The 27,596-nt window shown below is 56.1% G+C and overlaps 10 protein-coding genes across 10 annotated transcripts; 3 read left to right on the top strand and 7 right to left on the bottom strand.

The window, feature by feature from the left end:
• Positions 1–914: 914 nt before the first annotated feature.
• On the bottom strand, positions 915–1,274 carry BDY17DRAFT_258034 (uncharacterized protein; the record flags this gene model as incomplete). The annotated part of the gene is made up of 1 exon (XM_033731739.1): positions 915–1,274. The coding sequence occupies one exon, from the start codon at positions 1,272–1,274 to the stop codon at positions 915–917; it is 360 nt and encodes a 119-aa protein (XP_033585513.1).
• A 38-nt stretch (positions 1,275–1,312) lies between these two features.
• BDY17DRAFT_304726 (RmlC-like cupin domain-containing protein) lies at positions 1,313–2,461 on the bottom strand. Its single transcript, XM_033734761.1, has 3 exons — positions 2,069–2,461; positions 1,964–2,013; positions 1,313–1,857 (listed from the first exon to the last, which is right to left on the bottom strand). Exons 1-3 carry the CDS (start codon positions 2,210–2,212, stop codon positions 1,497–1,499), a joined length of 555 nt encoding a protein of 184 aa, XP_033585512.1. The 5' UTR covers positions 2,213–2,461; the 3' UTR covers positions 1,313–1,496.
• A 195-nt stretch (positions 2,462–2,656) lies between these two features.
• On the bottom strand, positions 2,657–3,942 carry BDY17DRAFT_46160 (HAD-like domain-containing protein). Its single transcript, XM_033738409.1, has 3 exons — positions 3,547–3,942; positions 3,056–3,458; positions 2,657–3,002 (listed from the first exon to the last, which is right to left on the bottom strand). The coding sequence occupies exons 1-3, from the start codon at positions 3,553–3,555 to the stop codon at positions 2,665–2,667; spliced, it is 750 nt and encodes a 249-aa protein (XP_033585511.1). The 5' UTR covers positions 3,556–3,942; the 3' UTR covers positions 2,657–2,664.
• BDY17DRAFT_46159 (transmembrane amino acid transporter protein-domain-containing protein) lies at positions 3,943–6,274 on the bottom strand. The gene has a single exon (XM_033738408.1). It carries the CDS (start codon positions 6,119–6,121, stop codon positions 4,331–4,333), a length of 1,791 nt encoding a protein of 596 aa, XP_033585510.1. The 5' UTR covers positions 6,122–6,274; the 3' UTR covers positions 3,943–4,330.
• A 73-nt stretch (positions 6,275–6,347) lies between these two features.
• Positions 6,348–9,562, bottom strand: BDY17DRAFT_304720 (V-type ATPase, V0 complex, 116kDa subunit family). Its single transcript, XM_033734760.1, has 4 exons — positions 9,190–9,562; positions 7,577–9,133; positions 6,946–7,522; positions 6,348–6,892 (listed from the first exon to the last, which is right to left on the bottom strand). Exons 1-4 carry the CDS (start codon positions 9,313–9,315, stop codon positions 6,549–6,551), a joined length of 2,604 nt encoding a protein of 867 aa, XP_033585509.1. The 5' UTR covers positions 9,316–9,562; the 3' UTR covers positions 6,348–6,548.
• Positions 9,563–9,685: 123 nt separating this feature from the next.
• BDY17DRAFT_313550 (pyridoxal phosphate-dependent transferase) lies at positions 9,686–11,179 on the bottom strand (the record flags this gene model as incomplete). The annotated part of the gene is made up of 3 exons (XM_033735722.1): positions 9,686–10,815; positions 10,878–11,066; positions 11,131–11,179. 3 exons carry the CDS (start codon positions 11,177–11,179, stop codon positions 9,686–9,688), a joined length of 1,368 nt encoding a protein of 455 aa, XP_033585508.1.
• Positions 11,180–12,051: 872 nt separating this feature from the next.
• Positions 12,052–18,610, top strand: BDY17DRAFT_313549 (nucleotide-sugar transporter-domain-containing protein; the record flags this gene model as incomplete). Its single annotated transcript, XM_033735721.1, has 8 exons — positions 12,052–12,123; positions 12,185–13,207; positions 13,260–13,472; positions 13,502–13,647; positions 13,913–14,070; positions 14,123–15,541; positions 15,592–15,943; positions 15,997–18,610. The coding sequence occupies 8 exons, from the start codon at positions 12,052–12,054 to the stop codon at positions 18,608–18,610; spliced, it is 5,997 nt and encodes a 1,998-aa protein (XP_033585507.1).
• Positions 18,611–18,782: 172 nt separating this feature from the next.
• BDY17DRAFT_304707 (uncharacterized protein) lies at positions 18,783–20,035 on the bottom strand. The gene has a single exon (XM_033734759.1). It carries the CDS (start codon positions 19,779–19,781, stop codon positions 18,891–18,893), a length of 891 nt encoding a protein of 296 aa, XP_033585506.1. The 5' UTR covers positions 19,782–20,035; the 3' UTR covers positions 18,783–18,890.
• Positions 20,036–20,170: 135 nt separating this feature from the next.
• BDY17DRAFT_304706 (uncharacterized protein) lies at positions 20,171–20,988 on the top strand. The gene is made up of 4 exons (XM_033734758.1): positions 20,171–20,284; positions 20,424–20,520; positions 20,610–20,704; positions 20,759–20,988. The coding sequence occupies exons 1-4, from the start codon at positions 20,243–20,245 to the stop codon at positions 20,777–20,779; spliced, it is 255 nt and encodes an 84-aa protein (XP_033585505.1). The 5' UTR covers positions 20,171–20,242; the 3' UTR covers positions 20,780–20,988.
• A 6,048-nt stretch (positions 20,989–27,036) lies between these two features.
• Positions 27,037–27,198, top strand: BDY17DRAFT_233608 (uncharacterized protein; the record flags this gene model as incomplete). The annotated part of the gene is made up of 1 exon (XM_033730255.1): positions 27,037–27,198. A coding segment is annotated over one exon (162 nt), but the record flags the coding sequence as incomplete, so codon positions are not given.
• Between the last annotated feature and the right edge of the window lie 398 nt (positions 27,199–27,596).

Here is a 27,596-nt window from a genome sequence, read left to right as displayed (position 1 = left end):
CGCAATAGCTGTCATTTTGGTATGAGACCCATGAAAAATCCTCCTGCCGTCCGCCAGCGTTGGATCTTGTCGCGAATGATGGAGTGTACTACATCGGTAGTCATCGCAGATGTGTGTCCAACTTGCTTGTCATTGATTGCGAGGCATTGTAGCTGAGGGAACTGGTGTAGTAACACGCCAGTCTGGAGCAAGACCTCGACGATTTCGAGAAATTCGCCACTGTCTACGTAGAAGCACAAGCGCGTAACGTTTTGGACAGCCTGGCCTGCGATGACACAGGCGGCACGCACTTCCTGACCGCTGGTGCATTCCGTCGTTGTGATGCACAAATCGAACCGCAACCCGCTGATGAAGCTAGCCTTCCTGTGAGCAGATCTTGAAACAAAGAAGGATTTTGGGCGTGTCCTTGACTCACGGTGATAGACCGGTGAGACGACACCGAAAACAAAAGCCTTGCAGTTGGCGCGAGCTAATGAAGAGCGACTCCTCGGAAATATATAGGCCCCAGATCTCCCCTCGAAATGTACGACACGTACGAGTTAATGGCGGCGGTCGTCCAGGGTAGTGCAGCAGGTGCTGACGGTATATCTTATGGCGGACCTCGAGCGAGAGTGAATGCCACAGAGCCTCGCCTTTGGTGTCCGTTGGGTAGGCCTGCGTAGCCGCGGCCACCTGAGAAGTCGGGGGAGTTGGGACTGTGCTATCTTGCCGCATCGAGTCCAGGCTGCAGTGGTACGGTCTGAGTTCCGGATGGCGATATATGGTGGGATGTGTCTGGGTGAATTGGCCAGTGTAGCAGATGCCGTCGCTAAGCATCATAATTGGCGTAGCAGCTGCACAAGTATTTGAGATTGGTGAGCCCAAAGTGGCTCCATAGACCAACACGTTCTCTGGCTGCCGAAGCAAGGTGGGTTTCAATTTCCCTTGCCGTCGGGAGGCATCGACTCGATTGGCAAGTCCAGGCCAACCCGCCTGGCCGTCAGACGCACTCGCTCTTCCTCTTCCATGTTCATCCCCGGGTTGTATCTCTCCAGCAACGTCGTGTACACTCGCTGTGCCTTGAGATACTGCACATATTGCTCTGCTTCTTCTAGTCTGGCTTGGGCCGACTTTTGCGTCTGGTGTTGGAGAGAGGCGGTGGAGGTGTCGGCTTGGAAGTCGGCTCGAATGTGGCGTTGGAGTGGTGATGGGTTGGCGAGGGTGGAAGGGGAGCGAGACGGGAGTTCGCGTAGGAGGCGGCGATACAGCGAGCGTGCATGAGATGCCTGAGCCATTGTGCACAAAGATAGAGGATGGAGCGTGCATGGATTCAGTTGCTGAAGCCTGCATGGAGAGATATCCATCGATTACATAATACATCTAAGCACGTGACTCTCACGTGACTCGACTGGACTCGCTTTCCAGGTATGTGTAAGGTATCTATCGAATGAACTGATCACCGTAATCCACGCCGAGGCCGACTCACTCGACTTGACTCGCTTTCCAGGTATGTGTATCTATCGAATGAACTGATTAACGTAATCCGCACCCAGGCCGACCTTCTCGTAATGATCCCGGGCCATTTGCAATTTGGTGAAGACATCCTCAATTCTCTCCGCCTTGCCATGCGGATCGACATACACATATGCCCCGGACACGACGAAGACTATTACCGTCTGGTCGACGCCTTCCGGCACGACGAGAGTGTGAGTCTCGCCCGGGGGCTCCATCGAGTAGCCTCCAGCCGTCGCCCACCAGTCGTGCTCGAGGTAATGCCATTTCCCACGGAGCGTGAAGGCATGCACGGTGCCGGTGTGCTTGTGGCGGCTCAAGACGCCCGACTTTTTGACCTTGAGAATGTTCACGAAGTAACCCTGCCTATTCTAAGGTTAGCAAACATGCTCAGTGCCCTACTAGATTGCGCGAGGTTGTCTCAATTGCTGCAATTGATCTCGAGGTAGTTAAACAAGTAAAGATTGCTTACGAGGTGCCGAATAGCAGTGGTCTAAACCACACATCGGGCGCTTGAGGGACCTGGTCACTGGTGTCAGCGCGCCAGTCTTCAAGGAGCATATTGAGTTGGACTCACCCAGAGTCGTTCGTCCGTTCCGTCAAGGTCCATGACATTGGGAATCACCAGATCATCGGGCATACCATAGGGCTGCGCTCCCTGATAGGGCATGTTTTTCTCATCTTTGGATTGGCCATTCGTTTCAGTCGCAGCTGGAGGCATTGTTGTCGTTGTTTTTATTTGTTCCAAGTAATAAATCGCGAATGTCGGATGGTTGTGAAGACGGAAATGCGAAGAAGCAATGCAGAGCCGCAAGACTCCCGTCCACACTCAATGCCTCGAGTGGCGACGACGTCACCGAAAGCTTGTTCCTCCAATGGCGTTTGACATATGGGTCAGGTAAGAAAGTACTTGATTCGCGTACCTTTTTCATGGTGTACAGCGAATGCCCTGTACACACGCAACCGACAGCATCAGGTTAGGACGAGAGGAACGGAGAGGGATCAAGCATCGACGTGCTTCTCATTGTCATCTGCAGAGGCATCTATCTAAATCATGTCGCCCGCTTTTGCTAGCCCTGAGTTCTATCTCATCAAATTCATATCAGAACTCGCTAATCTGTAGACGGACCTCCACGTCTCCGCGGAAGCCTCCTTGAAGTCTCCCGGCCACATCTAGGACAAGGTGGCCTCGACCTTCTTCAAGCACTCGGGGAACTCCTTCCAGTCGTACATGACGGAGATGGCGTTGCACTCGGAGGTTAGGGTGTTGGCCATCTGGTCCATCTTCTCCTTGCCCTCTTCAATGTTGTAGATGCCGACGTAGGCGATGAGGGGGATGTTGGCACGCTTGGCGGCGGTGGAGCCGGATTTGCTGTCCTCGACGGTGACACACTCCTCCGGCTTCACCCCGAGCTCTTTGCAGGCGTGCAGGTAGATGGCGGGATCGGGCTTGGAAGAGGGCGGGTTGAGGCTGGTGACGGCGGAGTAGACGTGCTCGTCCTTGAAGAAGCCTGTTATGCACGGTCAGATTATTATACAACGTTGTGGTGTTGGAGGCACTCACGCATGAGACCAGTCTTCTTGAGCGAGGCAACGACACGAGGCTTGGCCGAGGTGGACACGACAGCCATGGGGTAGCCCTGGTCCTTGATCCACTGCAGTTGCTCGTCGGCACCGGGGCACTCCTTGCACTTGGCAGACAGCTTCTTGGTGACCTCGTCGAGCTCACGGGCGACGAAATCGTCCTGCTCGTCCTGGGACATCTTGAAGTCGTGCTTCTTCTGGATGCCGATGAGCATGTTGCGGAAGTTGTGGCCGACGAACTCCTCCAACAGCTGGTCGACGGTGTAGGTGGCGTCAACGTTGTGCTTCTTCAGCACCTCGTTGGATAGGTCGGTGCATGCTTCGAACGCGAGCCTCTCAGACTGGCAGAGAGTGTTGTCGCAGTCGAGGAGGACGTATTTGACCTGGACACAGGTGCATTAGACCTCTATTCAAGCCAAATGTAGAGGGATGTGCTGGTGGCCAGCGAAGACGGGTGACGACGACACGAACCTTGCCCATTGTGACGGTGTTTGCTTGAGTGTGAGTTGGATTGTGGTATGAGGGTGTCTGTGAAGTGCAATTGACGAGCTTTGAAGGCAAACAAGGCAGTTGTTCAGAAGAGAGGAAAGTGTTGAGAGAAGTTTGAGGGAGGAGCAGAATATAATTCCAGGGCAAACAGCCCCGACACCCCACGGTGGGGCAAGATCGTCATAGAAGCTCGGACCACCCTTGCTCTGCCTTCCACTTTCGGCCACTCCATTAGGGGCATGTGCGAGGCAGCTGAGTGAAGTCACCTGCTGCGAGGGAGGTGAGGACTGACAAGTGAAGCTTGAGGGCAAGTGAAGTTCCGACAAGGTGATATCTCATGGCAGCGATGATCGCACTCTCCACCACGTACTCAATGTAGTGCACACTGGACCCTGTGCAGCGTTACACCGACGCCAAATAAACCTCCACTTGCTCACCCGTTCGCACCACCTTGACTGTGACTATTATCAAAATAGCAATGCTTTTCTCGACCTTAAACCCAATTGCAGGGCTACATCGGCCTGTGTGTAAAGCGAGTCGGATCTCTCCCCGTAGCGGCAACTCCTCACATTGAGCACACGTGCACATGTATATGTAGGCAACTCTCCATGGCGAGTGCACCAGTGCAAGCTGGCCTAAGCATTTGGAGGAAATCGAACATGAATAAACAGATCCTGTCATTGTTCTTCGATAAGACTGTACGTCTCTGAGGGCGGCCGGCGATATCTTCCTCGCATGTGCGTGTAAAGCCGGGCTTTTTCGCCCGTCAAGTCGATACCCATTGCTTGATGACCATGACCGATTCGTACGCCATCGCCACCACCCCCAGCACCAGGAGCAATATGTCGAATGCCTTGGTGATCTTCTTGGTAGCCATGCCTTTGTAATGTAGCAGCGGTGGATAGATGTACACCAGCGGGATGCATGCGAAAGCGCCAATGAGAGACACGAATTTGTCCAGATCGCTGGCACCGACTATGGCAATGCCACCACACATGATCATGAGGGCAGTGCGCAAGGCATTCTTCTTCCACTTGATCGTTTTGCTCTTCTTGCCCGTGGCCTTCTCGCCGAATAGGCTGGTCTCGATGATACGCGTGGCGGGGAACAGCTGCACCGGCTCGCCGGCAAGGATGGCCAAAGAGTACAGGAACTGCACCGCGTTGACGAGTTTGCTGTCTTGTGGGAAGTTGGAGATGATCTGAATCTTCGTCTCGTCGCCGAACGTGGCGTAGCAGAGGGCGCCAACCGAGGTGAAAATGACGGTGATGATGGACATCACAGCGTAGAGCAGATAGCTGAACTTTTCGGGCTCTTTCATGGACGACTGGATCGGTAGAATAAGACCGATGCCTTCGAACGTGAAGATTGCCGAGCCGATGGTCAGGGTGAAGGAATTTGGGTTGAACAATGTCACGCTCGGCGCCACGCCGATCGAAGACAAGCTGGAAAAGTCGTAGTAGTAAATGTAGACGAGGCCGATGCCGATGAATACATCGGCAAGTAGTGCGTACGGGCCGAGTTTGGAGACGTTCCGAATGAGGGCCAAGGGGATCAGAAGGACGAACTGGATAGCGATGAGGGCGTTCGTTCCGAAGGGCTGCTCCAGATTTGCAGAGTATGTAACGGCATTCAGGAAGGAAAGGAGGTTCTCTGCCGTGAAGATCAACCCGGCACATACGAATCCCAGCTGCGAGAGGGTGATGGAGCCGAGGATAATGGAGCGCATCTTCGGGCCAACGACCGTTCCACCAAGCTCGCCGTAGCCTCCGCCTCCATACTTCTGGCGGCACTGTAGAAGCAGGGTGAAGCAAATGGTGGTGACAATTGAGACCGTGACCAGTGTGATGGAAGAGAAGAGGATGCCGCCATTTCGGAAGGCTTTTGGAAGAAACATGATTCCCGTGCCGACAAAGGCTTTGAGCAGAGTGAAGAAGGTTTTGGTGGGGCCTGCATCGCCTGCTTTGATGCGGCGTTGCTTCTTCTTGTTCCGGCCGAGGAGTGGCTGCTGTTCGGAGGGACCAGACTCTTCGTCGATAGCGGATTCGTCGTCCTCGTCAGTATCCTGGAGATCTTCGCCCGCAAAGCTCCCATACAGCTCGAGGAAGGACACAAAGTTGCCGGTCATTGGGAGTGCAGCTTCGCTCATCGAGCGTTTCAAGGCTTGCTGCTGGATGTATTGCCGGCGAAAGCCCTGCGGTTGCCGCTGCTCGGCCACGCTACGATAATCGACGGCGTGAAGGGAGGGGCTGTGCATGGCGGAGAAGGTGTTGGAGCGTCTGGGGCGCACGCCTCGCGCTTTGATCTTAAAAATGTCGCGGTGCATATCGCCGCCCTGCAGGGTGAGAGAGGACTGCACGGGTTGCTCACTCGCCTCTGATGCCGGAGTGGGCGCAGGGTCTTCGTCTCCGTACGTCAGCGCATCCGAGGTGGCAGCATAACCATCAGGCAGATGTCGATCCACTATCTCGGCATCCCTCTGGTCTTGCCCGCTGTCGGGCGTCTCTGCTCCATCTGGAGTCGTCGGCAAGCTGCTGGAGATTCCGGGGGTAGACATTGCGGAGCGGAGATGATGTGTCGGATGGGCTGCAGCTGTGGGGAGAGCAGCGAGTGCTGTTGTCCAGAATACGTGGGAGATACCTCAGTGTCAATATGGGAGGTTACATTGTATGCTCTGCGAACTCCTAGAGGTGTGGGAGGGGAAGGAGGGAAAGATGGGTCAAGATTGTTGGAAGCCTGAATGTAGTGCCTGCGGGTTGTGGGTGCTGTGGCTAAGCTGGTGTGGCTGATCGACCTCGCTTCCAACGACACCTCCCGCGAGTGCAGTTGTCCTGCCAGCGTGCCGCTTCCTCTCCTCCCCATGCTTGTCGACGGTACATGTAGGTAATACTGGCATCATCGATGACATACAGAGGCAGTCGGTCAAGGACACCGTAGGATCCTCTTTTGTACACTTCTATTCACACTCCGCGCATACATAGGTGTTACTTCAACTCCGTCATCTCATCCTCCAGCATGATCTTAAAACTGAACGGCTCAAAAGTCACACCATCGCCGATAAAGTGCTTGCTCATTGCCTCGACCCAGTGCAAACGTAGGGAATGCAACATTGCGCTGGTGCCCTCCATCACCACCAGCACCGCAATCGTGAGCGCGAACCAGACGGCGAAGAAGCAAAAGATCATAAAGATGCCGAGGGGCCCGTCGAAGCCGAAGGCGTTGTTGAGAGTCATGTCCCACAGCACTTTGGATAGTTGCTGATGAGCCAGGGACAATGCCCAGAGGCGGAGGTACGAGGCCGTATGCGATACGCAGTTGAGGCAGAATTCTATAAAGCAGGTCAGCCGGTCGGTCTGTTAGGTTCACGTCTTGATAGCATACCGATGGTGTGGATGACTTGGTGGATCATGACCTCGCTGAACTCGAATTCTTCGTGTTCCGAGTCACCGAGAGCTTGAGTGATCACTGCCCCACCGTCCATGTCCGACTCGAATGATGCCCGTCCGTTGGGTTGTCCGTCACCTCCGGAAGTCCGTGGCTCGTCATCATCCTCCAAGGCCGACACGGTCGTCGTCTCACCGATCCCGCGGTAGCCTTGCGCACGCGCTTTGTTGTGCTCGTACCGTAGGTAGAACGGCTTGAGGAAGAGCATGACGGGCACCATCGAGACCGCGAGGAGCACCAGGACCACTTGTACGCCGCCTTGGCCGGAATACAGTCGCACATCGTCACTAATCGTGCCGGGTTGCAAGAACATATAGATGAGCATGTTCAATAGACTGGGTGGATTCTCCCCGATTGCGTACCAGTCGGTGCTCCATTTGAAGATGATTGCGAAGACGAGGTAGCCGAAGATGCCCTGGAAGAAGATCATGCCGGGAATGAAGTTGCCCCAAATATCGATGGGAGTCTTGAAGAAGCGCGCGTTGATGTAGGACAGGCAGAGCGAGTATGTCATCTACAACGTGTCAGTCAGCTCCAACTTCGTGCACCCAGCTTCGACGCAACTTACATGTGCCCAGCCAAGAAGAATGGACAACTTCATCTTGTATGAATTGCTGAAGAGCAAATCATTCGACGCATCATGCCACCTCCAATCCAGGCCAAACGGGTAGGTGTATCCCTCCACCCTCGTGGCCTTGACAGTTGTTGGATCATCGGGATTGTAGTTATCCGGAAAGTCCCACTGCCACATACTCGGGAAGAGGCTCAGCTCCTTTGAGAATGCATCGCAGTAGATGATGCCCGTGTACATGGAGTAGATGCCCATCATCAGCATGATGTAACGCCCGTAAAACGCCATGCCGAACAGTTCGTCCTGCTTGCCTCGTTGTAGGGGCTTCTCCCAGTAGATCATCGCCGCGGCTGCCATAGTCATGATTGCTCCGTGACCAAAGTCACCAAACATGACGGCGAACAGGAAGGGGAAAGTGACGATTGTTGGCAGGCCGGGGTTGACTTCTTGATACTTCGCTGTACCATATGCATCGATGATGGTTTGGAAACCAAGAGTGAACCTGTTGGTCTTGTTGTAGGTAGGCGGTGTTTTGGTGGTCTTGATCTGATTGACAATCGTGGGGACGGAAAGACCAGCACGCTCGTTGACGTCCTGGAGGGTGGATTTGACCAGGCCTAGCATGTTGGTGGGACACCACGCTTCGGCCACGAGAGTCTTGCGGGCGGGATCGTAGGAGAAGCGATTCAAGGTCTGATAGACGCTCTTCTCTTTCTTGACAACAATCAACCACGCGGCCAACGACCGACCGATCTGTGTAAGTTCGGCGTCCAGAGTGCGCTTGGTGTTGCCGAGGACGTTGGAGAGATCTTGCAGACGGCTGTTGACTTCGTGGATCTGGTCCCTCCGCAGCTCGCTGTTCTCATCCACACTGTATATGTCCGCGCCCAAGCTTTCCGAAATCTTGCGGATCTTTGCGATGATCTCTTTCCCGTGGGCAAAGATGACGAACACGTTTTTGTTCACCTCCTCATTCTTTTCCGGGTCGATGATGGGGTCGGCGATTTCGGACTGATTCATGTAGAGATTGCCACGAAGGGTTCGCCATAGAATGCGCTCAAAAGCTCCCATGCGCTCTCGGGGGATGACGCCGGCCACAAAGCCAATGTTCATCACACTGAAACTCTGTTGCTGGCCACCCTCGGAAGCGCCGTTGGCCTGCTGCTCGACGTCTCGGAGGAGCGGGGCATCGTCCGTCGATTCGAGCGACTGCCGGATTTCCTCCGTCTGCCCACGAGCCCGGTCGAAGAAGCCTCCAGCCTCGCGAAGTACCCATCGCCACTCGGTAAGCTCGCTCTCGCGCTTCTTGAGCGTCTCGTAGCTCTCGTTGAGGCTTTGAATGCGCTGCTCCAGACTTTGACTTCTATCCGCCAGCTCGTCAATCTCGGTGGCGGTCGGTGCAGCCATTGTGTTGCTGAACTCGTAGATGGGTCGCATCTCGATACCGTTCTTCTCAATCTGCGTACGAAAGTAGTTGAGCTGACGCTCCACGTTGTCCAGGCGGCGGATCTCTTGCGTGAAGGTGCGCTGAAAGGCGGTGGTGTTGGGGTTGAGCTGCTCTGCGTCAGTTTAAACGGTCATGAGCGCATCTCAGACTCAAGGCCACTCACGTCTCGGAACTGCATGGCACCCAGCTCTCCCAGCGCAGAGACAACCTCGCGTCCGATTTCGTTGGCCACATAGAGCTGCGTCAGCGTCATGTCCGCCGAGCGGAACAATGACTCCTTCTTCGCCATCCTGATAAGTGCTTTCGGGCCACCGTCCGGGATGCTGGGACTCTTGCACGATGAAGAGGGAGTGGATGAGCGAGGTAGAGTGGCAGGTTTGAGCTTTCAAGGGTGATGACGGGGACGCCAAGATCTAGGGTTAGGGTTACAGACTGCGATGCGTCCCCTAAGGTACAAAGCAGTCTCGAATGGCGTGGAGGCAGCAGTATTCACAACGGTCGACTACAGCCATTCAGAAGCATAGGTGCAAGTGTAGCGATCATGCTATATCTAGTTCGTTATTGCCACCTCCAACAATTCGTACTGAAACCCTGGCACAACCCAAGTGGTCGTAACCAGTTCAATCGGCTCACGTCTGCGTTGGCTCAACGACAGAAGACTAAGTAGACTTGCCTGCGAAAGCCTTGTGCTTCTTCAAAATCCTCTCAAAGCCGTCGAGGCCGGCCTTGAGTGTCTCCATCTTTGGACCATACGATACACGCACGAAATGGTGGCACGGACTGTCGAAGAGATCGCGACGACGACTCGGATTCAGGTCGAAGAAGATGCCGGGCACCACAATCACCTTCTCCTGCAGACACGCCTCGAAGAAGTTGAGCCCATCGTTGATTTCTTTCGGCAGTTGTTCGAGATCGAGCCACAAGTAGAAGGTGCTGTCCGGGCAGTAGCCCACGGTGAAGCCCATTTCCTTCAGCCTTTTGAGGACGTAGTCGCGCTTGTCGCGGAAATGAGTTTGGAGCGCCTTCATCTCCGCGCGAACCTTTGGAGGGTCGAGCATTTTCACGGCGGCTTCCTGGAAAGGCACATTGGTACCGCCATCCAAGTATGAGCCGCAAGACCCGATGGCTTTGATGAACTCTTTCGGCCCCACGATCCAGGCAACACGCCAGCCTGGCAGACGGAAACGCTTGGTGAGGCCGTCGATGATCAAGACATCGTCTGTATTCACGTCTTCAATATTGTCGGCGGCACTGATGACGGTTCCATCGCAATTGGTAGAGTAGTTGTAGCCACAATAGAATTCGTCCATGATCAACGTTGCTCTGTCGCGGCACAGGTCCTGGATCCGGGCAAGCTCAGGGTTGGGCGTCATCAAGCCGGTAGGGTTTCTCGGATTCGAAGTGAGGATGACCGATGTTCCACGGTGGATTTCCTCCTCGATCTTCTCGGCATGCATGTGGTAGGAGTCCTTGCGGTTCAAGGGGATGGGAATGGCCGCGAAGTTCTTAAACAGGCTCAACATCTCGTTGTACGCGGTGTAGTCGGGGATGAAGAAGCCCAAGTAGGCGTTGCCGATGACAGCCGCGATGCGGATGAGGCCGGCGCGGCCGCCTGGCACGATGCACACATTCTCCCACGTGTACTGCGAGGCCTTGCCTTGTCGGTGGTGAGCGTTGTAGAGATCGGCGACGGCTTTGCGTAGCGGCTTGATGCCGGCGGTTGGGCCATACTCGCGGCCCTGCATGGACACCTCGATACTTGACGGGCGTGGAAAGGAGCCTTGGATGTCTGGATTCGATCAACACCACGCTCGTCGCATCAGATCCACGACGGACTCGGACGAGACTTACTGTCGTCGACCTCCGGTGCACCCTGGCCTAAGTTGGCCCACTTCTCGGGCTCGTCGAGAAAGCCATACTCGTAGGCTCTCTCGGTCGTCCACACGACACCAGTGGAGGCTCGGGATGGGTCGAGGCCAGCATGTGGCTTGTGGCCTTCGTGAGCCTCACGGAATTGGCGGTGAATGGCCGAGTTGAGCTCTGTATCAAGGGCATCGTTAGAAGCAGGGAATCCGGCACCAAGGCCAAGCACATTAGTACGTACCATTGGAGCTGGGGCCCTTGGCGGTGGAGAAGCGGCGGTCCGATGCCATTGTCACCGTGCTGCGGGGTGTACAAGTAGGGGAAGAGGAGGAGGCGGGCTTGGCGGGGGAGGAATGATGCGTAGATGTCTCGATAGAATCCTCTACGGTACGAGGCCAGCAGGCAGTGAATGTTCTGTAGTCGTTATAGGCTTGGCAGGATGGCAATCTTGATTCTTGACAGGACTGGAGGGGAGAGATCAGCGAGTGGCAGCTGTAGGCAACTAGCGCATCGCCGGAGTGCGTGTCGCGCCTTCCGTCACTCCCGACACAGCCTGCCTCCAATAGCGCACGGATGAGACCCCGTTGGGCGAGTGCCGCATTCCCTGCAGCGCCTACTGCGACGCGCTATACACGAACAAGTAAACACATTATGCAGGTAAGCACATGGAGGTACCTTTTTGCGTTGAAGGTGTTGGGCTTCATCCAGCGAGGGAAGAAGCAGGGTCGACGGCGTTCATGTCTCAGATCTCCCTCATCCAAGATCCCTCCCTGAGATGACCGATGTCATCGATCGAATATGTATTATTGGCGCAGGGCCACCAAGCCACCCGCCGTTTTGCAATCCCCAGATTGACCCTTGCACTGGCGCGCTCGCTTGGGTTTGACCGATGCGTGCATGTGCCTTTTTTAAAATCCACCTCGACCGACGACCGCGGTCATGTGCACCTCCCACCACACCGCCCTACTCGTCCATTCATTCGTTTGACGTGCTTGCTGCCTGATCTGATTGATCGATTGTCTGCCTCCGCCTCTCCCTATCCCTCGTCTCTTTCACCATCCACTGCCCCGACGGCACATTCCATCCCTCCCTCTTCCAACCCCGTGCCAGAAATGCCCTCTCCTTGATCTCACCACAGTCTTCTGCTCCCGGCCTACCCATCATGGCCGTCCAGTCCTTCAAACGTTCGGCGAGCGTCGTCGGGTTAGGCATGAAAGAGCTTGCCTTGGTCGCGGTCGGTGTTCCCCTCGCCCTATACCACTCTCAAGTTCTGTCTCCTGACTCTCCCTCGCCAGCTCACGCTGCAATCTTCGATTCACATCCTCGTCATGCACTACTCTCGAACCATGCCTCTGGTCAACGGCCGGCGATACTTTCCCTCGACTGCCGTTTTCCTGAACGAAGTCATCAAGCTTGCCATCTGCCTGACCATGGCCCTCTACGACATTGCAACCAACCCTCGCACCCCGGACACCTCCACCGCCACCGCGTTGTTTTGGGAAGTGGGAAGAGCGGTGTTCACTGGCGACAGCTGGAGAATGGCCATCCCTGCCGTCCTTTATACCCTGCAGAACAGCCTGCAGTACGTGGCCATTGGCAATCTCGATGCTGCGACCTTTCAGGTCACGAGCCAGTTGAAGATTCTCAGCACCGCCATCTTCAGCGTGCTGTTGCTGGGTAGAGTGCTGTCAGGGCGGAGGTGGTTGTCTTTGTTGCTGCTCATGCTAGGCGTCGCCATCATCCACATCCCGGGGAGCGCTTCCTATACCGCGTCCCTCACCATCAAAGACCTCCGCAGAGGCATCCAGCCTCGCAGCATCCGCGACTCCCCCGCCTTGGCCGACGGGGTTGCAGGCGTGATTGGCAAGCGCTCGGCGACCTACCAGGGTATTGACAAAGATTTCGCCGATGCCAACCCCGAGCTTTACCCCTCCTTTGGCCTCGCATTGGTGACGATTGCCTGCTTCATCTCGGGCCTGGCGAGCGTGTACTTTGAGAAAATCCTCAAGCATCCCAAGAGCGAGTACGGAAGCTCGGTGTGGATCAGGAACGTGCAGCTCTCCTTCTACTCCCTCTGGCCCGCGCTGTTCATCGGCGTCATGTTCAAGGATGGAGAGCACATTTCCAGGCACGGCTTCTTTGCCGGGTACAACTGGGTCGTGTGGGCCGCCATTCTACTGCAATCCGCCGGCGGAGTGCTGGTGGCGTTTGTGGTCAAGTTCGCCGACAACATTGCAAAGAGCTTTGCCACGAGCATCTCCATTCTGCTGAGCTTTCTCGCCAGCGTCTTCTTCTTCGACTTTGAAATTACCCCACTCGTACGTCACGCTGATTGCTTGTGAACCACGCACGGTGACTAATGCGATGCAGTACCTTGCCGGCACCACGGTTGTGCTCTTGGCCACGTACCTGTACAATGCGGGCGTCGATGGCGAGCAGCCAAAGGCGCCCGAGATCCGGATGCCGGCGTCCGAGAAAGGAAAGGAGCAAGGCTCGTATTTTGCCCTGGCTCCGGCCGCCACTCCTTCCAAACCCGCATTGCGAGGCGAAGCCCTCTCCACCAGCCGGCCCACGACGCCCACTGTGGAACGGCTGCCTCACAAACTGAAGAGTCCGGACTCGCGGCAGGCAAAGCGAGAGCAATAGAGACGGACGGCAATGATACCCTTACCCCTCCGATATGCAGCAACGATTCCATAGACCCTGAGTCTATGACTATTTCCGCCTTTTCAACATATCCCGCTTGGATCATAGGCAGGTAAGGTAAGGTAAGGAGTCTGCGTGCATCAAAGCTGTTGGGTGGAGGTGCACGTGATCATGCACGTGATCCCGCTCTTTCCCCATGTGAAGCCTCGCCATTCGCGACTTCCTCTTTCATCACTCTTCCTTGTGACAGCGGTATGATGCCTAAATCTCTGCCTGATTGAGGTGAGCTTAAGCCTTTCTCTCTTTGACTCCTCCCCCTTGTCTTCGTCGGCGGCGTCATCCTCAACTCGACTCTGTTTGGCTCCGGTGGATTGCAGGGCGATGGACGACTTCATGCATCGACGGCACGGCGGTCAGAACTTCCACCGCTTCGATGAGCACGACGCTACTCGGCATGGAATAGCCGACCACCATCATGGCTACGGTGATATGCAAGACGCTTTTGCCGATGAGTCGATGGGTTTCAACTCTATCGGTGAGTCGCCGGGACTGTCAAACATGCACAGACTTATGCTGAAGATGTCCAGATGAGCAGCTGCATCGCCTCGCAGACCAGGGCAGTTGGAACCGACAAGCGACTCACAGAGGTGCCGGAGTGCCTCTAGCATCTACATCCGCGCGAGCTCCACCGTTCGCCGTTGAGTCCTACTACACATCTCCACCGCGCTGTGCTCCATATCGCGCCGTGGAGTGCCCCTCGAACATTTCCACCGGCCTTCCATTTCGCGAATCTTCGACTTCCTCTCCATTCAATCAACAGATTCCCTCCTCCCCCACAATCAGCGCCCGCCAACGCCAATCCAGGCCTGTGGAATATGGAAGAGCATTTCAATCAACCCTGTTCGAGCAGCAGTCTACAAACGAAACAATGCACCGTGGTCGCCGTGAGTCGAGTAAGGTGGAGGATTCACACAACCCCTCGCACATGGCGCATCGATCGCAGCATGAGCCTGCTCAACCTTCCCGGCAACCACCTCAGTCCGCCTTGGTGACTCATCGACCGAAACACAATCCGCCCGTGGTGCAAGGCATCGACCTGGTTTCCACGCACACGCTACCGGACCGCTTCCGTTCAATATTCCTCTTCCCGCTGTTCAACGCCGTGCAATCCAAGTGCTTTGACACCATTTACCACTCGAACAACAATTTCGTGCTGTCAGCACCCACTGGTAGCGGCAAGACAGCGGTGCTGGAGCTCGCCATCTGTCGTCTCGCCAACAGCTCGGCGAACGGAAGCTTCAAGATTGTATACCAGGCCCCAACGAAATCGCTGTGCGCTGAACGCCAAAGAGACTGGGAGAAGAAGTTTGCGCCATTGGACTTGAAGTGTGCAGAACTAACGGGTGACACCGAGCATGCACAGTTGCATAATGTACAGCACGCACAGATCATCATCACCACCCCAGAGAAATGGGACAGCGTGACCCGCAAGTGGAAAGACCACCAGAAGCTTATGCAAATGGTGAAGCTCTTCCTCATCGACGAAGTGCACATTTTGAAAGAGGAGAGGGGTGCGACACTTGAGGCAGGAGTGTCTCGGATGAAGTCTGTTGGATCTGGTGTACGTTTCATCGCGCTGAGTGCCACAGTGCCGAACTCTCAAGACATTGCGATCTGGCTGGGAAAGGATGCAGTAGAACCTGATGTACCAGCCGTTCGACAACGATTTGGCGAGGAATATCGTCCAGTTCGACTCCAGAAGCATGTCTGTGGCTATCACACCGGACCGAACGATTTCGCGTTTGAAAAAAGCCTCAATGGGAAACTCCCGGCAATTATCAGCAAGTGGTCGCAGCGCAAGCCAATCATGGTATTCTGCTTTACTCGCGGTTCTTGTGTCGAGACTGCCAAGGTGCTGTCCAAGTGGTGGAGCTCGAGTGCAGCACGTGAACGGTACTGGACTGCGCCGCGGAAACGGTTGGTCGTGGCGAACAAGGAATTGATGGGTGAGCATCCATGAGCGTTTGACATTGTGCGCATAACTGACTACGAGCAGACGCCATCGCGACTGGGGTAGCATTCCACCACGCGGGTTTGAGCCCCGAAGACCGAGCTGCTGTGGAGGGTGGTTATCTCACCGGGGAGATCAATGTCATCTGCTGCACGTCTACTCTGGCCGTGGGCGTCAACTTGCCTTGTCACATGGTCATCATCAAGAACACTGTCGCCTATCAAAACCCTGCTGCTGGCGGCTGTAAGGAATACTCGGATCTCGAAATCATGCAAATGCTTGGTCGCGCCGGACGTCCGCAGTTCGATGATAGTGCCGTGGCTGTCATCATGACACGCCTGCCACGAGTGCAATATTACGAGACGATGGTTGCGGGTCAGGAAGTACTGGAGAGCTGGTGAGAATCCACAGCATGTCGTCGGTGCAGCGTCCGCAGACTAACCATCTCAGCCTTCATCGCAACCTGATCGACCATTTGAACTCCGAGATTGGACTTGGAACGATCATCGACGTTCCATCGGCAAAGAGGTGGCTGATGGGCACGTTTCTCTACGTCCGACTCCAAGTCAATCCAGAACACTATCAGATCGAAGGAGATGCCCCCGGCCGGAATCTCGACGAACGCTTGGAGACTATCTGCGGCAAAGCCTTGGCCTTGCTTTCGGACAACGATCTTGTTGCGGCGTCCCCGAACCTCCAATGCACCGAATTCGGAGATGCCATGGCCCGGTATTACGTTCAGTTCGATACCATGAAGACCTTTGTAGCCTTGCCTGCAAAAGCAAAGGTCTCCGAGATCTTGTCTGCCATCTCACAAGCTGCAGAGTTCAAAGACATGCGATTCCGCTCTGAGGAGAAAGCCAGCTACAAGACCTTGAACCAGAACAACTCGATCAAGTATCCAATCCCGGTAAATCTGGATCTCCCCGCGCACAAAGTGTCCCTCGTTATCCAGTCCACCCTGGGAGGGGTTGAACTTTCTGCAGAGGAACAGAAGTTCGACTTCACTAGTGCCAAGGCTACCATCTTTCAGCACGCAACTCGTCTGGTGAGATGTATCGTTGACTGCAAGCTCTATCTTGAAGACTCAGTGTCAACACGAAACGCCCTCATGCTTGCTCGGAGCCTTGGAGCGAAAGTTTGGGACGACTCGCCCCTGCATGTGACGCAGCTGGACGGTGTTGGCATGGTCACTGTCCGCAAGCTTGTCAATGCAGGGATCTCATCGATCGATGAGCTAGAGCTCACTGATGCGCATCACATCGAGCGTGCTCTCTCTCGCAATCCCCCTTACGGTACGCAGCTCCAGCAGAAAGCAAGAGCGTTTCCAAAACTTCGTGTCTCTTTGGAAATGATGGGTGAGCCTTTCATTCGCCCAGGTGAGTACGTGACTGTGAAGCTCAAGGCCGATGTGGGATTCATGAATGAAAACGTACCTGAGAAGTTCCAACGAAAGGCAGTGTATGCTTGCTTGCTGGTCGAGACCTCTGACGACAAGTTGCTTCACTTCGTGCGAATGAGTGCAAAGATGCTGAAGAAAGGTCACGACGTCCCGATCAACGCCAATCTGACAACTCCGACTCAATCCATTCGTGCATATGTCATGTGCGACGGCATTGCTGGTACTTTGCGGCATGCGGTCCTGAAACTCCATGTTCCAGCTTCCTCGTTTCCGTCGCCAAAGGCTGCAGAAGACCGAGATGAACGAGCTGGCAACCTAGCTGCTAGCCACGCGCGCTCTTCCACCAAAAATCAGTTGCGGTTGACCAAGGACTCCACACAGACCCAGAATGACGAATTCGGCGACGGAGACATCGACGATGCCGATCTTGCCCGTGCTGAGGTCGACGACTTTGTCGACATCGATGAGCTAGATCTCAGCGGTGCTACATCAGCGCAATCAAAGCGGAATCGACAGAATGCCGACTCCCCGAATCGCGCGAATGCGAGCCGGGAGCCTCAGCAGCTGCCCAACGGTAAATGGGCGTGCAATCATGCTTGCAAAGACAAGAACAAGTGCAAGCATCGTTGCTGTCAAGAAGGACTGGACAAGCAACCGAAACCACCAAAGGCAAAGGAAAATCGGAAGCAGCTTGTGCCAATCGCGGATTCAAAACAGAAGCGGCTAGCTATGCCTACCAACAAGCCCGCGATTCCCAAATCCAAGAGCACATCATCTCAGGAAAGGCCTGCTGCGAGACACCAGTCCAAAGAGGCTCATGCTTTGGATTATCTACACAACAGTGTCAAGACGAAGATGCCAAAGATACCAACTCTTGGCCGCGCTCGAGCTAACGACCGGACCGATACGAACGCCTCGTCGCCGAAGACGAAGCAGTCTCGGCTCAGCTTTGTTTCAGGAGGGCGCAGCGTGATGAGGGGACTGCAATTCGACGATCTTGACGATGGCTTGTGGAGCTCGAACAGTCTGGACGACGTGAACGACGACATTGCTTCCTCGCACGAAAAGGGTAGAGCATCGCACGGCATCGGCGACGACTTTCGAGCCGGTGAAGAGGAGATGCTGGACGAGATCGAGGATTTCGATGAGAGCTTTGCATTCGACCAGCCTTTCCCAGACAATGCAGGAGAAGAGTTGATTGATCTGACTCGTGCCGGGCGTCTCAAGAAGCGTGGTACAGCAGAGTACACAGGCTACGACACTGGGATTACAGAGCCAGCTCAAGCTCAAAGTGCGGCTGGTGCCAAGTACGATGAAAAATCCAGTCCGAAGCTCTTTCTCAGCGATCTCTACAATACGTGGGAGACTGGGCTGGGAGACACTCTCACCTCGACCACGCAGAAACGTTCCGCAGAAGATGATTTGAGCGAAGCTGGCGTTGGTGTCATCTCATGTTCGAAGAGACAGAAAAGAGACTCCTCGCTGCAGCCGACGACGGATGTAAAGATGCAAGCTGACATCCTCGATTCCGTCACGCCGTTGGAAGCTGTTTCTGCAGCAGCAGTGTCTGCCCCAAGAGCAGAGACACATACAGCTCCTGACAACCTGGAGGAATGGTTCACCGAGACTTTTGGCTCGCGACTGTTCGAGTTAACCAATTGAAGGCAGGGCCGAACGAGAAGGGCTCGGCGATATGGCTTTGTCGGACGTTGCTGATCGAGAGAACGAAGGGGACCATGGAGATGTCTGTGTCACCGTTCTGTGTCTCCACGGGCACACTAGCTATGTGTATACGCAACCATGTTTGGCCTTGGAATTGAAAACATTTATCAATTTTCGTACTTAATTCCAATCAGTGGACCGGCTATGATCTTCCAAGTCCGCAAAGTGACGATTGTTACCCCAACACCATCGCTAAGTCATCAGTGTGCTCACGACCTCGCTACTTCTTGGAATAATCTTTCAGGATACCCAGCATATGACTGTTAGTAGTCTTGCCGCCCTTCCGATTGATCCTCCTCTTTTCCTTCCTCTTGACGTCGAATCGCTTCACCTCCTTCACCTGGCTGGTAGGCACCAAGCCCGCCCTCTCCAGCTCGTTTCGGATCTCGATTTCACTGGCGGGTAGCTTCGTCTTTGCCCACACCTCGACAAACTCGGCGTCAACCTTTTGTGGCATTTGCGTGACTGAATTGAGAATGTGGTAGGTGGGTGAGTCGGGCCAGACGGTCTTGGGTGCGTTGTCTTTCTTGTTGCGCGCGACGAGGAGGAAGCCCTCTCGTTCGAGCTGGTCTATGGCGGGTACACAGTCTGGCCAGCCATCTTTGAGGTCTTTGACAAAGATGCCTTGCGCGGTGGGTTGGATCGCGAGGTAGGACTTCAGTTCTTCGGCGTTCGTGACGGGGTGGAAAGGGCGGTATTTGAACCCTTCCTTTCCCATCCCGCTCTCCGCTTTGGAGATGTAGTCCACGCGTTCATGCTGCAGGAGGGCGCGCTTGATGAGAGGAATGTTCTTTTGCGCATCGTTGGGAAGACTGAGATAGCCGATCAGGTTGTCGAAAGTGACCGGCTTGCTCTCCTTCTCTTTGAGATATTTCACCGCGTTGAAGACTTGTGTGAGGAGTTCCGTCCCTGCATGGCCGGCTGGTGCCACGGTAGCAGGAGCAGGAGCGAAGGCAACTTCGTGAGCGCGCTTGTTGTTGTCGCTTCCGGCCTTTGAAGTGCTTGAACGAGAGGCGGGGTTGTTGGATGGTGGGCGAGAATATTGTGCGTTCCGCGCAGCAGCGTCGGATATCTCGCTACGAAACTTGGAGAGAGAGTTTGCGAGCGACATTATTATCCGCGTAGCCCTCGCAAAGTTATGTCGAGTCGGATGTGTGAGCCTGGAGGATTCAACAAAGAGCTCCAGGCGAGTCAAGGTGGACGATTTGGCTGGCGTTGCTGCTCCAGGCGGATCGTGTGATACTGAGCGGTGAATACCTTCCCCCGGCTTTCACTCACGTGGACTCGCTTCACCGTGGTCGTGGAAGTGAGCGAGCGACGAAGGTGATAGCAGGAGGTGGAAGGCAAGATAAAGTGGGAGCATGTGAGAAGTGGACGAGACGAGGTCCGTCCTCAAGTCCTGTCGTGTACGGATAGACGGGCCGTCCCGAATGCCAAGACTCTACGACAGCGCCGACTCGCGATGCCGCCGCCCATCCGGCAATGACCTCTCCTCTCTGCAGCACGCCCTCACCTCACCCATTCCCAGGATTGCGCACGACGCGCTGAGTTTCCGCACACCGACTCGCCAATATGGGCGTCCCATTCGAGACCCTGCTCCCGTATGCGATCATGGTACGTCCTCCACCCCAATTGACCCCCTCGCTTCGTTCGACAACCGCAGGCTAACACCGTACATAGATAGGCGTAAGAACCCCCGGAACCGCCTGCCCGCCACCGCCAGTCAGACACAGCAGCTAAAGAGTGGAAACAGATGTTCGGCATCACGGGTGGCGCCTTGACAAAGGTTAAAAACATGCAAAACGGCGGCAAACGGCCGCGGCATTCCATCGACGCATGGGACAGGCAGAGTGCGTGCTTTCCCCTTCCATTCGGTCCAACACGCTGCGGCATCTTCCCACGCGGACGTGAAGTACAGGCATCTGACACCTCGTCATAGTGATGGAGAGAGATCGTCGACTCACAGGCTGGTTACGGGGACAAACAGACAACGTGAAAGCCCCGGCGGGTTTCGAGCTCAACAACCCCTGGAAGGTAAGCTCAACCACCATTCCGCCTCATCACCGGGATAGCATTGACAGGATTCAGGTCGAGCCGTTGATCCAATAAGAAGGCGTGGCAATCCGTTCGCTTTGGACTGTTTGATTGTGAGTCGTCTCAAACGACCGCACCTAGCCTAGCAAATTCGTCACGAAAATCCATCTATCGCACAGTGCCCAAGAAACTCGACTTGGACCGCAGACTAGTGCTCTCCGAGCCATGTACACGCAAACATCTGGCCCCGGTAGTGACTTGAAGCGCCACCATAGGTCTCATTTTATTTGCCCTTCGGCCGTCTACATAAACTTTGCCCAAGCATATGCCAATGTAATCTCAGCAAGATCCCTCCAAACGCCCCTGTATGTATATGGGGCTTCCGTGCATGCACATCCCATGCCAAATCGCACCCGTGCGATGTTCGGCGCCAATTCGTCGCCATGTGAATGAATGCCCAATGTCCCTAATCCCGCGAGTTCTCCCCCCAGGTCCAAATTGCCAGGCGCGGCAATCATGCAGGCGTAGTCGTCCCGCTACTCGTCTGCAAAGGCTTGCGCAAAGGTCCGCCCGCCTGTCTCAATTTCCTCATTTCGGCCTCGAGTCTTCGTCGTTCTTCCTGCTCGGCCTATAACAGTCATGTTAGCAAAGATGGAAGGACCGTCGTGCAGAGTCGCGTCACTTACCCTCAATAACTTGGCCCCTTCGGCCCTCTGCTCCCTCATCATCTTCTTGAACTCCTGCTTCAGCACAAGCATACTGCGCGCTTCCTTCTCCTCCGATTTCTGCAATCCAATGCGCGCCACTCTCTCGTCGTTCAATGAAGCCTCGAGACTGTCGCACTTGTCTCTGAGACTGTCGATCAAGACGTCCAGCTGCGCGCGCTCCTTCTCCATCGCGATGGACTCTTTCGTCATTTCCTGGAACTCGTTGGCCATGTCTTGCAACTCGGCCCGCATTTGCTCCAGCTCCGACTCCATGTCCTTGTTCCGCGTGTTGAGAGATTCTACTTCGGCCGCCTGGGCGCCAGCTCTCTCGGCACGAGTGCCATACGCGCCGTCTAGCTCGGCTCTTGCCATTGTCAGTTCCGTGGTGAGTCGCACAATCTCCGACTCCAACTTCTCCATGTTGTGATGCATTTCGCCATGTTTGGTCTCCGCAGCGCCCTCGTTCTCCCTCATCTGCTCGACGGTCCGCCGCATTTGCTCAATCTCGTCCATGACTTTCATGAGCTCGGAGCGAGATTGACCCGCATCGGTAGAAGTCTGTTCGTGCTGGACAATGAGATTAGCCAGCTCCTGCTGTACAGCGCCGTGGTCTGAAGCGAGCTGATCGTGTCGCCCTTGGATTTCGGCGATTTGTCGGTCCTTCTCCAGGTCCGATTTCCCACTCAATTCTCGCTGTTGCGAGACCTGTCGGCGAAGTATGTCGTGCTGCTCACGTGCGGCTTGGGCATGCTCGTACAGACGCTGCACTCGTGCTTTAAAGGCCGAAAGAGAGAACGACTCCTTCGTGGTCGTGACTGCCACGTTCGCTTCATCTTGTTCACTTGCGCCGGCACCATTGAGTTGGATGATATCCCAAAGCCCCGCAAGCGTGTCGTCATAGTCGCTGGTCTTCTTGGACAGTTCCGCCACCTTTGCTTGAGCATCTGCGAGTTCCGCCGGATTGCCACGTTGCTGGAGTAGTCGGTCCAAGGTAGTCAAACCATCCTCCATATATTGGAGCTGGTCTTGGTAGCCGTGGCCACCCGCGGCAGGAGGGTCCTGTACAGCAGGACCAGCGTGATCATCGGAGGCCTGGAGCATGGCCGTGTGGAGCTGATGATTTACGCCGTGCATCTGCTCTTCGACTGCCTTCGCATCGCGCTCCAACTGCTCGAGAGTGTGCAAGTTTTGTTCCTCGACCTCTCGATAACCGCGCTGTTGGTGTTCCAAGGTGCGCAGGTTCTGCTCGAGCCTTGCGAAACAATTCTCGATCCTCCCATCTTGATTCTCCCTCTGGTCCAGCCCGACTTCTGCAGCCGGCGCTTTACCTAGTGTCTGCCCTGCCTCAATGATGACGTTTCGAAGCTGGGAATTGAGTTGTTCCAATCGACCTTGCATGGCGGCCAGCTGCTGTTCGTACTGCCTGGAGTTTTGCGCTGCAGCGCCCGCTGGCTTGCCGTGGAGGATGTCCCGAATGCCGTCGAAGTCATTGACGGCGGAATGGGAGTCGTATTCAGGTTCGTAGTGATGGCCATTTGCGACACCCGGCACGGCAGACTCCGCCACGCGATTCGCCTCCTCCGCCAATACAGCCGACGTGTGCCTTAGAAGTTGCCGCTCCACCTCCTGCCTGCGGTCCAGCAGCCGCTTCATCTGCGCATGTAGATCGTCGACCTTCTTCACGCTCTTTGCAAGCTCGATGTCGGCCTGCCGGGTGGAATCTGGGGCATTTGCGCCGCCATTCGTCGTTCTGCTGGCGGGAAGGAGGCTGCTCCTCTTCTTGTGCGGACTGTCGGGGCTCTGGGAGGTATCCGGACGCTTGTCGGTGGAGTAAAGGCGTTGTAGATTCTGGGCGGCGTCTCGGACCTTGCTTTCGAGCACCAGCTTCCGCTGGATGGCATCGATTTGGGGGTTGAGCCTCGCCAGCTCCTTTTTCAACGAGTCGACCTCGTCCATGCGCAGGATCTCGTAGTGCTGCGTGTCCATGAGGGCGGTCTCGTAGAGGAGGTGACGGGCAACGCCGTCGGTGTGCTGGGTGCGGAGGGCGGAGGTGGTGTCGAGGTTCAGCGTGGCGACTTCATTGACGGGGGTGTGGTGGAAGTCGAAGGCGTTGAAGTCGCCGCCCTGCATGAAGTGCGGCGGGCGCCAGTTGCCGTTGCTATCCCTCGCCGAGGCGACGGAAGAGCGCGAGCCGTCGTAGTGCGAGCCATCGTAATGGGAGCCGTCGTAGTCGGAGTAGCGGGGGCGAGGGGGGGCTCGGCGGTCATATTGCTGCTGGGGGGGATGGTAGCCATTGACCTGCATGATGCCGTCCGATGCCGTGCCCGTCGGACGTGGGCGCGGTGTGATGTTATGTGAATGGAAGGGGAGGTCGAGCGGCGAGCGGCGAGGGTGGACAGAATGCTGCACCCAGAGGGGTGGGGAGTGACAAGATCAGGCAGGTCGTCAGTGCCTCACCCATGTCCGTGAGGTCAACTAATAAGGTTCGGTCAAAAACACGCAACGGCGCCGCTACTCCCGCCTTTTGACGCCCGTTGCCTTACCCAAAGCGGTCGGACGGCTGGGGGCGCCAGGGGTTGTTCCAGGGGCGCTCGGCGCCTGCCGCTTCCCCTCTACACGCTCCCAACGACGAGAGGCAACGACCACGAGAGGAGATGGAGTGTTGGAGAGGGCAATGGGTGCAGCACAGCGCCTACGTGTACTCGTCGGGGAAAGATCAAGTGGCTGTCCTCATCAAATCCTGCCAGTTCGCGGAGGCCCCCGAAGCCGCTGGGCCATGTGGCCGCGCCCCTTTTCAACAACGACAGCACGCAATGCGCGGGAGTCAAGGCTGCTCCCGTCTTATTTAAACCCTGCGTAGAAAACGCGTCTCTTCCCAATAGGGGTAGAGTGCTTTCCATTTCTACGCGTCGCAACATGGCTTTCATACGGCCACAAGTCGCGACTACACCATGTTGGCATACTGTAGACTCGCTGGGAGACAGTTGCGCGGTGGTGATGATGCTGCAACGCTGCTGCGGGCCCACATTGACAGACTGCGATGACTTCCAACGACACCGTGCTCGCGACAGGAACCGCTTCGGTCTTGCTAGAATCGATTATTAGCAGTACTCGCTGGCGCCATCCTGCAAATTCCAATACTCAGGTCGCTCTTCTCTTTTTGTCGTTGGATTGTGCTGCTGCGATGCCCAGCCTCGGGGTTACTTAAGCCGACGTCACATCCAATCCCCAGTTGTGGATTAGGTAAGCCGGTCTTGCTCGTGAGCGCCGAAAAAGGTGCTGCTGCAGCTCGGTGCTGCCCTCTTCACTTCCACATCACCCACCTCCGTCACATCCTCCATTCTCCCCGTCTTCACTGACAGATTGACCTTCTCTTCCATCATGCTGTAGCCCACCCAACATCCTGCTCCCTGCCCTGCCCCGCCGCCACCGCACTCCCCCAACTTCGTGGCGCGTCGCTGCCAACCCCCTCAGACAATGCCTCCCACATCGATGAATGTGCGGAAACCGGCAGCAGCGACGGCCGTCAGCGACCCCAGCGCTGTCTCCCGACGCACGACTTCAGGTCGAGCCGTGCGCGCCAACGCCGCTCGTCCCGCCAATTACTACGCCCGCCCCTACGACAATGCTGATCCCTCAGGCGGGGCAACGCGACCTTCGCAGGGCCTGGCACGCGCCGACGAGCATGGATTCTTTCCCGCCCTACAATTTTTCTCCGACGCCATCGCTGCCTTGCCAAAGGAGGTCATCCGGCAGTTCACGCTCATGAAGGAGGTCGAGGCCAAGATTCATGGGCCGAATGAGAAGCTCGGGGAGATGGTGGACAACTTGATGCAATACCCCGTGCCGTCAAGAGCTCGTGCGCTCCATGCAGCGCCATCCGACGGGCAGGGCTTGTTGAGCTTCACTGCGAACAACAGTGCGACTGGAAGCGCGAGCGCGAGCATGGTGAACGGTATTGCGAATAACGCCTCTGCCCCAACTTCTGTTCCGGCTTCCGTGCACGGAGAAGACGTGGCGCACGCTGCAGGAGAAGACGATGTCGAGAAGCGCACACGATTCTACGAAATGCGTATGCTTACGCATGACCTCCTCCCCAACTTGGACGAGAAGAATGTGGTGCTAGCGGAAGCGAACCGCGTTCTTGCCCAACAGCTTGCGCGTCTGGACTCGGTCATGCCGTACATTGACGAGGAGATCAGCGCAGACGCTCGACTAGGCAGCATGACGCACTGGGCATACAGTGACAACAGACAAAAGAAGCAGTCGGGCGCAGCAGCGTCCAACAGAAGAGATGTGGCGGCGACGAACAGTCTCGCCGCCGCAGCGAGCGCAATTCATGAATCGGATATTGCGCAAGCTCGGCGAGACGCTGTTCGCGAGACGGCGCGAGAGAAACACAAAGGAAAGAGCAGGGAGCATGTCGATTCGGACTTCGAGGAGCGGCCGAGGAAGACGACCGCGAAGACCGCCAGGAACAAGGCGGCTGCACACCTGCTAACCACTTCTTCCGCCGGTGAGCCAGTCAAGAGGAGGAGGATGGACAAAGGTCTTGCAGCGCCGGGGATGGAGCGTTCGCTGAGCGGCGCGTCTAAGTCGGCAAAGAGCCTCAGGGAGATACCCCGAAGTGTGGCGGCAGAGGACGTTGGGAGAAAGGTACCAAAGGCCAAACCTGCGCCGTTGTCTGCGAAGAGAAAGGGCGTGGGTTCCGCTCAAGGCAGCCCCGCGCTGGCCAGCAGTCCACTCCACTCTTCCTTCAACCCTGCAAGCGTGGAACAGCCGCCCAGTGGGAGAGCGCAGAGTGCGAGGCTGCGGCAGAATAGTGCCGCCACAAACCTTAGGCACGAACGACTGCCTGACGAAGATGATGGAAGACTGACGGTCGTGGCGACAAAAGCGAACGGTGAGAAGACGAACGGCAAGCGAAAAGCTCCGCCCGACGCGCCCGAAACGATTGAACACGAACACGTCAACGCCACGACTGAGCGGGAGGACAAATTGGCGCCCGTGGAGAGCCACGTGGCCGACACCATGCACGCATCTCGGTCGACGTCGAACTCTGGCAAAGCTGGTCGAGGCTCGACTGCAGGCACGCCAAAGGCAGAGAACTTCAACGACATTCCTGCGTTGATACGCGCGCGGAGCACCCGAAGCATGCGTGGGAATCAAGAGGAGAGCTCCACGGAGCCACAGGGCGCGCGGCAGCACAAACGAAACTCCAGTAACAGTCATCTGGTCAAGCAGCTTGCTCCTTTCAACCGTAGCCCTGATATGGGCAGAGAGCCGCACGACGATATGGATGAAGATCTCGACAGCATTGACGGGGAGACACGAGCGGACCGAGAGGAGGCTCACGCTTCCCGCTCGCCTTTAAAACGACAGCCACCGCGTTCCCGGCGAGGCACGGGCAACCTCGCCCCCATCTCCTCTCCCCCGGCCTTCGAAGAAGACGAGGAGAAGGTAGGAGAAGATGCAGTGATAGTCGAGGTGGATGGGAAAGCCGAGCACGCCGATTCCCCCGCACTACCAGACCTGGAGCCTGACGCTGCACCCGTCGGCAATGACCAAGAGTTCGACGAGGAACTTGAGGAGGACGACGAATCCGAGGAGCCTGGCGACCCCGACGACCCCGACGAGCCGAAATACTGCTACTGCAATCGTGGGAGTTACGGCGAGATGATCGCTTGCGACAACGAACTCTGCGCGCGCGAGTGGTTCCATTTGGGATGCACGGATCTGAGAGAGCCACCGGACGAGGCGGTCAAGTGGTATTGCGAGGACTGCAAGCCAATCATTCTCGCCGAAAGGGAGAGAGGGTCCGGCAGGGGAGGGCGAGGGCGAGGTCGAGGGGCGGCGAAAAGGTAAGATGGTGCTCACGTTAGTTTAGTTTGGATAAGGTAGAAGGCCAGATTGAGTCGAGGGACTGCTTTGGAACTGTTCCGTCTACGTGGATGGGATTTGTTTTGCCTTTCTATTCTCTCTCGTTCCATTGTTCACATTCGCGCGAAGCAGTGTGCCGATATGTTGCGCCGAAGGGGGTGGTAGTTACAAAGCGGTGCACCCAAAGCACCGAGTCAGTACCCAGGCTGCCGGAAGCAAACCTCGCACAACTGAGATGGCCTACTCATCATCCTCGCCACCCTCGCCATCCTCACCACCTTCCTCCTCTTCCTCCTCGTCTTCGT

The sequence above is a fragment of the Neohortaea acidophila genome, assembly GCF_010093505.1.
Source record: "Neohortaea acidophila strain CBS 113389 unplaced genomic scaffold BDY17scaffold_12, whole genome shotgun sequence".
NCBI classification, from domain to species: domain Eukaryota; kingdom Fungi; phylum Ascomycota; class Dothideomycetes; order Mycosphaerellales; family Teratosphaeriaceae; genus Neohortaea; species Neohortaea acidophila.
Note: the sequence above shows the minus strand (reverse complement) of the source record. Positions and strands in the feature narration are given on the sequence as shown.